At 56.3% G+C, this 9,024-nt stretch overlaps 2 protein-coding genes across 2 annotated transcripts in view; both read right to left on the minus strand.

The window, feature by feature from the left end:
* The window catches only part of Vars2 (valyl-tRNA synthetase 2, mitochondrial), a 13,800-nt gene extending 11,174 nt beyond the window's left edge, over positions 1-2,626 (minus strand). The window contains exons 1-7 of the mRNA XM_029567027.1: positions 2,064-2,626; positions 1,897-1,978; positions 1,718-1,818; positions 1,335-1,456; positions 1,170-1,236; positions 987-1,084; positions 540-609 (exon numbers count right to left, since the gene is read on the minus strand). Coding sequence (XP_029422887.1) covers positions 540-609; positions 987-1,084; positions 1,170-1,236; positions 1,335-1,456; positions 1,718-1,818; positions 1,897-1,978; positions 2,064-2,594 — 1,071 coding nt within the window. The 5' untranslated portion in view covers positions 2,595-2,626. The remainder of the gene's footprint in view (positions 1-539; positions 610-986; positions 1,085-1,169; positions 1,237-1,334; positions 1,457-1,717; positions 1,819-1,896; positions 1,979-2,063) is intronic.
* Gtf2h4 (general transcription factor IIH subunit 4) lies at positions 2,584-8,677 on the minus strand. Its single transcript, XM_017799929.2, has 14 exons — positions 8,491-8,677; positions 7,692-7,834; positions 7,335-7,439; positions 6,194-6,325; positions 5,857-5,953; positions 5,688-5,776; positions 5,080-5,191; positions 4,867-4,935; positions 4,626-4,709; positions 4,279-4,411; positions 3,993-4,123; positions 3,388-3,435; positions 3,185-3,263; positions 2,584-2,827 (listed from the first exon to the last, which is right to left on the minus strand). Exons 2-14 carry the CDS (start codon positions 7,829-7,831, stop codon positions 2,655-2,657), a joined length of 1,392 nt encoding a protein of 463 aa, XP_017655418.1. The 5' UTR covers positions 7,832-7,834; positions 8,491-8,677; the 3' UTR covers positions 2,584-2,654.
* Between the last annotated feature and the right edge of the window lie 347 nt (positions 8,678-9,024).

The following is a 9,024-nucleotide window of genomic DNA, read 5'->3' on the forward strand; positions in this document are numbered from 1 at the left end:
GCCATGAATGGGGGCGGGGCGCCCACTTGTCTGTAAGTAAATCCTCACTCCAAGCTCAGTTATCAAGTCCAATAAACTCGTTAAAGTTCTTCAAACCCAGGTTTGGAGAATTTTTTCCTCAGGTTGTCACAAGGACCATGGGAGGAGGGGACTGGATGCCACGTGCACCTCCCAGCGGTGAATTTGACTGGAGGAAATACATTGACCCAGCCTCTGGAGGCTGCCGGAGGACCTGTGCACACAGAGTAGGGCTTTCCGTGGCATTACAGTAAGCACAAAGGTCTATGCGGGGTGTCTGATCTTTCAGTTTCTCTGAGTCTCATGGGAGGAACAACTGTCCTGGGCTACACCCAGGGGTGTCCATCTGTGGTCATGGGTTGCGAGAACATACGTGTAACACTGTGATACAACACTGTCGTCAGTTGAGAATCACACCACCAAGTCACAGATAAATAAAAAAATCCTTGAAGTGTTTTGAATAAGGTTTAGGATCTTGTGTTGGATACATTCATAGCTGTCCTGGGCTACATGAGGCCCACGTGTGGCCTTGGGGTGCACACACCTGGCAGGATGGCAGGGGCAGTCACTTTGTGGGCAACCCCAAGAAAGCTGTGGAGACAAAAGCCTGTGACCGCAGCCCTGAACAAAGGGAGGTGATTTTCACAAGAACTGGGTTTTGGGGGGCAGGGGCTGAACAGGGAAAAATGAACACACCAATACATGCATACAAAATAAATACACTGACATACACACACATACACTTCTGTATTAAGTGTTCACACACAAACATGTACATTCCAGCATCCGGCACACACACCAAGCTTGGACACCCCACCATTATTAAGAGTCTCAGAGTTTTTGCCCTGGGGCAGCTAGGGCTGTGGGGGGAAACACTGAGCACTGTGGTTAGGAGGGCAGTGGTGGCCGGCAAGGACGTGGCCTGCCATCTGCGGCTGCGGGGCCCTGAGGTCCGGCTCCATACTCACGCCTCCTTCCACCGCCACACCTCCCTCAGGAAGTCTTCCCGGCCCAGCTCATGTCTCCTCACGCCCCGCTCCCGCCACAGCTGTTTCTCCACCACAGCCTGAAGAGCAGAGGAACAGCAAGTTGGGCCATTCTAGAAGAGACCACTTTTAAGCAAGAAAAGGAAAACGCGACAAAAGATCCACCTGTGTAGCAATTCCTGCGTGATCGGAGCCAGGGACCCACAGCACCCGATCTCCGCGCATCCGGTGCCTGCAACAGAAGCACCAAGGGGAGCTCTGGAGCTTGCTCAGCCTCATCCACTCCAGCACCTTCCACCGCAGGAACTGCAGCACCCCAGGTCCCCTCACCAGCGCACGAGGGCGTCCTGTACGGCCACTGTGAGTGCGTGGCCGATGTGCAGAGAGCCAGTGACGTTGGGGGGCGGGATGCACATGGAAAAGGTCTCCCCTGTAGCCTGGGGCAGCCGCTCCTGGAAAAAATGGGGAGCCAGAGGGCAAGAGCGGGCTGGATATCACCCGGGGAAACAGCACCCTCTGCTGCCCCCGGGCAGAAAGACTTCAGGGAACAGTCCAGCATGGAGAGGTGCCCAGCGTTGCAGGGTAACTTTGCTGAAAGAGAAACCGAGCTCCGTGCTGAACGCTTGACCGTGAGGCTGGCCTGCGCAGGCCGAGGGCCAGGTCCAAGGGCCGCCCTGCCCTAGGGGCCACTCAGAAGCCCGCCGGCCACTGACCTGGTACTCCGGCTTGAAGAAGCCCTCTCGCACCCACCACGGGTACCAGGCCGCCTCCACATAGCGGGGGCTGTAAGCAGGAGGCAAGGGCGCAGAGACGTCTGTGGAGGCAGAGGAGGGTCCACTGCGGAACTGCCCGTGGCAGACCGCGGGCCACGACCACGGGAGGGCGCGGTTACCTTTCTTCTCCCAGGATGCGGTGGGGATGCCGTACTCCACTACCTCCTTGGGACGCCAGGCCTTGGGGGGCTCTGCGGGTGACTGTGGACGGGGCAGAGGGGGGCTTGCAAGTCCCAGAGTGGCACAGGCGAGGCCCAGCACCGGGTCCCCCTCAGACACCCCTAACCTCGGTCTGCTCGGTCAGCCCGGCCTCCAGGGCCGCCCGCTTCTCCCGCAGGCGCTTCTGTTTGGCTTCCCGGTTCCTGCGCGGGGCGGGGGCGCCATAGAGCGCCGACTGCGTGCACAGGAGCCGGGGCCGGCGGAGACCCCGACTCAGCCACCAAAGAGGCGGCCGGAAGGGGGCGGGAGGCACCGGGGGCATCGCGAGCATCTGGAGGCGGGATCTGCTCGCCCGGCCCGGCCTCCCGCCCGCCGGGGTCTCACTCGGTCCTCCGGCGCCGGCAGTGCACAGCCGACCGACCGTCGGGCGTCTCTGCACTCGGCGCCCACGGGGGACACGTGAAGGCGGGATCGGAGGGCATGCAGCCGGCTCCCGCCCGCGCCCTCCCGGCCCGGCTACCAACCACCGGAAAGTGCCTCTGGGACCGGAACGCGGCGGGCCCTGCGCACGCGCAGGAGAGAGTGGCGCATGCGCGGTGGACACGCCCTCCACCTGCGACGGGAAGCCGCGCTGAGGCGCCCAGGGCTGCGAGTTCATTTCCAATTTTATTAAACAAGAGCCGCCCCCGCGCAGACAGAAGCCCCGAGGCCGGCGGGGTCAGGAGCTGTGCTTTTGCCGCTTCCAGAAGCGCTTGACGTCGCTGTGCCCGGCCGGCGTCACCACCATCAGCCGCTTGGCCGCGTTCTCGAACACCAGCACGCCCAGCTCGCGCGCGTGGGCCAGCAGCAGCTCGAAGTCCACTTGCGACAGGAACTGGTTGTACAGGACGCCTGGAGGGGACAGCGGTCAGCGCTGCGGCACCGTGCGGGCCGGGCCGGGCCTGCCGGAGCTCATTTCCGTACCAGCCGCAGCCGGACCCAGCAGGGCAGCAGACGAGACCCCTGCAAGCCCACCCGGGAAAGCACTGAGTCCTTCCTGCTTCCCTCCCCGGCCTAATCCAGATTGCACGGATTTGGGGCGATTTATTTCCTGCTGCCAACATATCGAAACAAGGTATCAGGTTTTCTCTCCCTCTCTATGCAAGAAATAAAAAATGAAAATGCACAAATCCCTCTTCGTTCATCACAGCCAAACTCCTGCCTTTCCTCTACCCAGTGACCAACACTCGGCCCCCAGAAGCCACTCACCCTCGGTGAACCGAAGTCTGTCCCTTTCTAGCTCCCACAGCCGAATCTGGTCCGTGATGGTGGGTGGCAGCACCGGGGTCTGCAGGAGCAAGGGTAGAGCCAGTGCCCCAGTCACTGTGGGTTTGGATGCCCCCCTTTCTCTGTCCATCATCTTGCTAGGTGCTGAGGCTGCTAGCCCCCAGCATCCTGGTACCCGTCCATACCTGTTTGAGCATCACTGGGTGGGCCCTTGTCCTTAAGAAATGGATTATCTAGGAAAACAATACAGAAAGCCATCTGAGCCGCCACCCAGTGTCACTAAAACGGCATCTCTAGTCTCCTAGCCACATCCCTGTTGCAAGGGACGCCTCCCTGTTCAGCTGGCTCTTCCCGCTGCACCTCCAACTTCATGCCAGCCATTCCCTCTCTGGCACGTCTGTTCTTTCCATGGTCTTGTTTTTCTTCCTTTAAAATCGCAGCAGCTACTATATTTTGAGCACTTACTGCTCAGCAGGCTCTGAGCTAAGTGCCTTCATGTCTTCTAACACCTCTCCGAGGTGAGGACTGCCATTCACCATAGTAGCAGAGCAGGACCCCAGAAGTAAAGCAGCTACAAGTGGTAGTGTGCTAGCCAGAGCCAGACCCCTCCTTACAGGTCTCCCCCAGGCTCCGCCCACTCTATGCTAAACCCTTGATTTCTCCTCACACACCTGGTGCTCAGGCAACTCACCACTGTGACAGACCTGAGGCTAGCCCAGGATGGGACCACCTTGTGCCCCCCAGATCAAGCACAGCCCATCTCCCGACCTCCACCTCCAAGCGGGGTTACCTGCTGGGCGGTGATGCCACTGGCGATGGCCTGCTGCACACTCTCCCGGGTCACCTGTGCCACCACCATGTTGGGGAAGCGATAGAGCATCTCAGAGAAGAGGGCGATGAGAGCGATCTGCAGCTCCGACTCTGACCCAGGGATGAAGAGGAACGAAGAGGTTGTGCACACCTGCCTCCCTCCAGCCTGCCCCTCAAGTATGAGGAGAAATGCCAGAGGGTTCCGTAAGCCACGGAGTAAGCCATGGAGTAAGCGTGTCCGGTGTTCTCCCCCAGTCCAACCTCACCCGTATAGGCATACAGTCGGTAATTGGTTTCCACAACAATGAAGCCGGGTTGGTGCACAGTGCCTCCAGCCCCAGAGACGCCAGATGAGAGATTGATGGCCAGGCGAGTGGGGTAGTACCTCCGAGATTTCCTCTGGGAAGGACACAGGGAAAGATGGAGGCCCCCCCCCCCAGGTGTCACCACCCCAACACCTTCCTGTCTAGGACATCAGATCCCTACCAGGGCACAAACCTTCAGTCTTCAGCTCCCTCCCACAAGGCACCCAAGCACTCAATCCTGGCAAGGGCTTTCTGCTGCTGCCCCAAGACCCCACTTCCCTAGAAGCCAGGTATCTGGGTGCTCATACCTTCCTCTGGAAAACAAGCCCGAACTCACGCAAATGCTGCAGGAAGTTCAACAAAGAGTCACTCATCCCCTCCACGGAGTAGTCCTAAGGAAAAGACAGCCACTGGGGTGCACGATGCATCCCACTGTTCCTATGCAGCTCCTTACTCCCCTCCTGTTCCTTCTCTGGTAGTTCTGTGGTCGCTCTCTGACTATTCCACACAGCCTCTTCCCATCTCCCAGTCCTCCAGCCCCCTACGTACCTTGCCCAGAGTAGAGAAGCTGAGCTGGAAGAGGAAGGAGAGAATCTCCACTAGGTCCATGCCCCGGCTCTGGAGAGAGAGCAGGCAGAGTGAACGAGAGTGGGAGAGGAAAAGGAGAGACAGGGAAGGATAGTTAGGGAGCGCAGTCTGGGGCGGCTGTTTCTTGGTGGGACCTGAGCAGAGGGAAGTGTGGCAGGAGCCCTGGCTCCTCACCTGGGCTGTCTGCAGGTACTGCAGCATGAAGTACCAGAGCTGGGCAGGTGTGTCCAGCAGCAGGAACTGGAAGCCAGCAGAGGTAATGCAGGGCGGCTCTCCAGGCTCAGTGCTAGAAGGATGATGGCGGAGAGGCAGTGAGACCATGCTACAGAGGCAGTGGAGGAGAGGCCACGCTACAGGGACAGTGGAGAAGAAGACACGCTATGGGGGCATTGGAGGAGAGGCCACACTACGGGGCAGTGGAGAGGCCACGCTACTGGACAGTGGAGGAGAGGCCACGCTACGGGGGACGGGGGCATTGGAGGCGAGGCCACGCTACGGGGGCAGTGGAGGAGAGGCCACATTACTGGACAGTGGGGGAGAGACCACGCTACGGGGGCAGTGGGGGAGAGGCCATGCTACGAGGGCAGTGGGGGAGAGGCCACGCTACGGGGGCAGTGGGGGAGAGGCCACGCTACGGGGGCAGTGGGGGAGAGGCATGAGAGGCCACACGGCCCATGCTCCTCTTGCAGGACTCCGTGCGATTCCTCCTCACCCTCGATGCCCAGTTTATTTGAGATCAAAGGACATGACCAAGCAGGAAGCTGCTGCCTTGGCCTTCTCACCTCTTCATGAGTCCAGCTTGGCTGAGGAGCTGAGCCAGGTCCTGGCTGACGGCTGCACTGGGGGAGCCCACCATGAAGTGCAAGACCACCTAGGGATGGAAAAGAAGACTGAGGCTTGGAGAGTTGTGGGAAGTGGGCATGGCAGAGACACGCAGAGCGCAGTCCTCACCTCCCAGCGCTCCTCGGCATACTTGTCAAGTGAGGGGACGTCCCGAGCGTGCTTGTCTGGTCCCAGCTGACTTGTGTCATCAGACCAGGCCTTGCCCCTGTGGCCAGGATGGGTCAACAATAAGGCCCCTGTCTCTGTTCCACTCTGCCCTGAGCCTTTCCCACACTCAGCCCATGGGCCATCTACAACCTACAGCCACATCTGCTCCAAGATATTCTTGAAGGAGTTCCCAAAGGTTCCCCATGGTTCTGGGGAGGCCTCTCAGGAGCCCCCCTCACCCATCGGTGTAATCAGCAGTTCCCCTGGCCTAGCTTAGGAAGAGAGGGAAACGACATACCCACCCAGAAGGGCAATTCGGAGGTTCTGGCGGAAGATGGGGTTGAGGATGAGGCCCTGGAGTCCGCCAGGGAGCAGCTGTGTATGCCAGATACGGAGGGTGCTCAGCAGCCCTGTGCTTTCCTCCTGAGCCCTAGATGGAAGCAGAGTTGAGGGGTGTCTGTTATGGGAGTAGAAAGCCTCCATTTGTGCCTTTTCTGGACTGGTGATCCTTGGACACTGTCCCAGAGTGAAACTGTGTTTTCTTACTTCAAGTGTCTTTTCAGCAATGCGGAGTACAGCCTTATTTTTGCTGTTTCTTTTTGTTTTCTAAGTCAATTTCTTTTTTGTTTATTTGGATTTTGCTTGCTTTTTTTTTTTGTTTTGTTTGAGACAGGATCTCATGTAGCCCAGGAAGGCCTCAAACTCACTGGGTAGCTGTTGAACATCTGATCTTCCTGTCTCCACCTTCCAAGTGCAGGGATTAAAGGCATATGCCACTATGCCTAGTTTTATAGGGCACTGGGGGTCAAGCACTCTACCAACTCAGCTGCATCCCCAGTCCTGTTTTTCATTTGATTTTTCTTTTCCTATAAATTCAGGGGTTTGATTTTGCTTTGTTTTTTTTCGTGTGTGTGTGTGTGAGAGAGAGAGAGAACTTTATTTAATTGTCCTTTTGTTTTTATTTTTGTTTTGTTTTGGTCTTTTTGAGACAGGGTCTCCCTGTAGCCCCAGCTGGCCTGGAACTCCCTATGTAGACCAGGCTGGCCTTGAACTCACAGAGATCTGCCTGCCTCTGCCTCCCAAGTGCTGGGATTAAAGGCGTGCACCATCACACCCAGCCTTACTTTGGTTTTCTAAGTTAGCATAGAACTAGTTAGTTGGTTAGAAACCATAACTCTCCAAAATATAAAATATTCTAAGTGGATTGTCTCAAACTTAATTACAAGTTTTGTAACATACCCACTGAATCTTTCTGGAGGTTAGGGATGTACCTCGGTGTAGGGCACATGCTTAGCATAGACTTTTGGAAGACCCTAGGTTCGATTAACACCTCAAAATCTGCACACATACATTTACTGGAAGTGTTCCAAGGAAGGGCAGTTTGGGAAACCCAGACTCTGAGAAGCTGGCATCGGGCTGCGCAAGCAGGAGAGACTCACGTGCTGAATTCCTTCTTCACCCACAGGGCCACAGCAGCCTGTGGCAGGGGCTGCTCCAGAAAGAGCACCCGCATCACCCAGTTCTTAGCCAAAGATGGGAGCTCCCTATAGGGGTCAGAGGCCAAATATTAACACCAGAAGCTGCCTCACACCTGCATCTCCACGTCTCGAACATCTCACCCCATCCCACAGTCCTAATGCCCCACAAGCTTCTGTTTGGTCTGACATACTCTGGAGTAATGTCTAACACCCTGGTACCTACACTGGGCTAAGTTTCTCTGCATGATAACTAACTCCAGTCTGCAGATCCCGTTACATTTTCCCATCACCACAGTCCTTGCTATGAAGGCTCCTCACCTGAAGACAGCCAGACAAGTGGCAGGGTGAGCATACAATCGGTCCAGCACCCCAGGACTCAGGCCCCCTAAGAACTCCTGTAGATTCCTGCACTGTAGGTGTGCTCGGTTCAGTCCAGCCCTCGAAGAAGTGCACTCCATCACCTGAGAGATGCAAAAGTCAAAAGTACTCACGCACAATGCAGCTTGTCACCCCATTCCACACCTGTCAGCCCCATACAACCCCATCACTTCTGTGGTTTCCTCTCTCCTCATCTCCCAAACCCCAGGAATGGCCCCATCTGTTCCTGCCTCTTCATCCCACTTTTTTGTTTGGTTTGGGTTTTTGTTTTTTGATCATGCAGTCCAGGCTGGCCTCAAACTAGCTATGTAGCCAAGGATGGCTTTGGACGCCTGGCTTTCTGACTTTACCTCCCAAAAGCCAGGATCACAGGCATGAGCCACCACACCTGCCTTAAACTCAAGTCTTCTCTTAATTTCCAAATGATGGAATAGTTCTTATTTTTGAGTATGATCCTGAAGATCCAGAACCTCGCCAGTGCTGACGAGTGACAGAATTACTCATTGTACCATACTTCCAAAATGATTTTGCATTGCATGATGTCTAATCTTCAGCTAAGCAGACAAAGACACTTGTTTGAGCTCTGGAGGCATGGCCATAAACTGCCTTCCTGCTTCCCAATCTAAATCCACGTGTCTCTCCCCCCAAGCTGCCTCCCCTCTCACTAGACCAGCTCCATCCGCGCTCCTCACTTCCCGGCTTTCCTTCCACGCCTCTCTCCCCTCCCGGGCCCCCTCACCACTCGGATCCCCCTCGTGCACCCCGGGTCCCGAGCTGTCGCTTAATAGGAACCAATGTCTTGCATTGGCTTCTGGAGATAAAGGAAAAGATGGGTGAGAAAGGTGGGGAAATAAAACTTCAAACAGACAGGACCCAGAGTGGAGAATGAGAAAAATGAGAGCAGTGTAGCGTGTGAGGAGGACAGGATTAGGCGCTGCACGTGGCCGCCGCGTGGTTTATTGGGATTGGAGTCCTCTCCTTGCCGACACCAGCGCAGCGTAAGGAATGCTTGACTACAACTCCCGAAAGGCACCGCGAGAGGCCCGGCGAGAGAAGCTGGTTTTTAATCAGGAACCCTTGGGAACACCCCAAATAGGATCATTTCGTTCCGCTCCTTTCTCACATGCTACTAACAGCGGATTCTGCGTGAAGGAGCCCGAGGGCTTCCTGGACCGGGTGCGCGATGATGAATCAGACTTAGAAACCTCAAAACTGGGTTCCTTACCCATGAAATTGGTGTAATGCACAAAGCAGAGCATTTTCACGAATTAAC

The sequence above is a fragment of the Nannospalax galili genome, unplaced genomic scaffold (genome assembly GCF_000622305.1).
Source record: "Nannospalax galili isolate Female #2095 unplaced genomic scaffold, S.galili_v1.0 scaffold401, whole genome shotgun sequence".
Lineage (NCBI taxonomy): Eukaryota > Metazoa > Chordata > Mammalia > Rodentia > Spalacidae > Nannospalax > Nannospalax galili.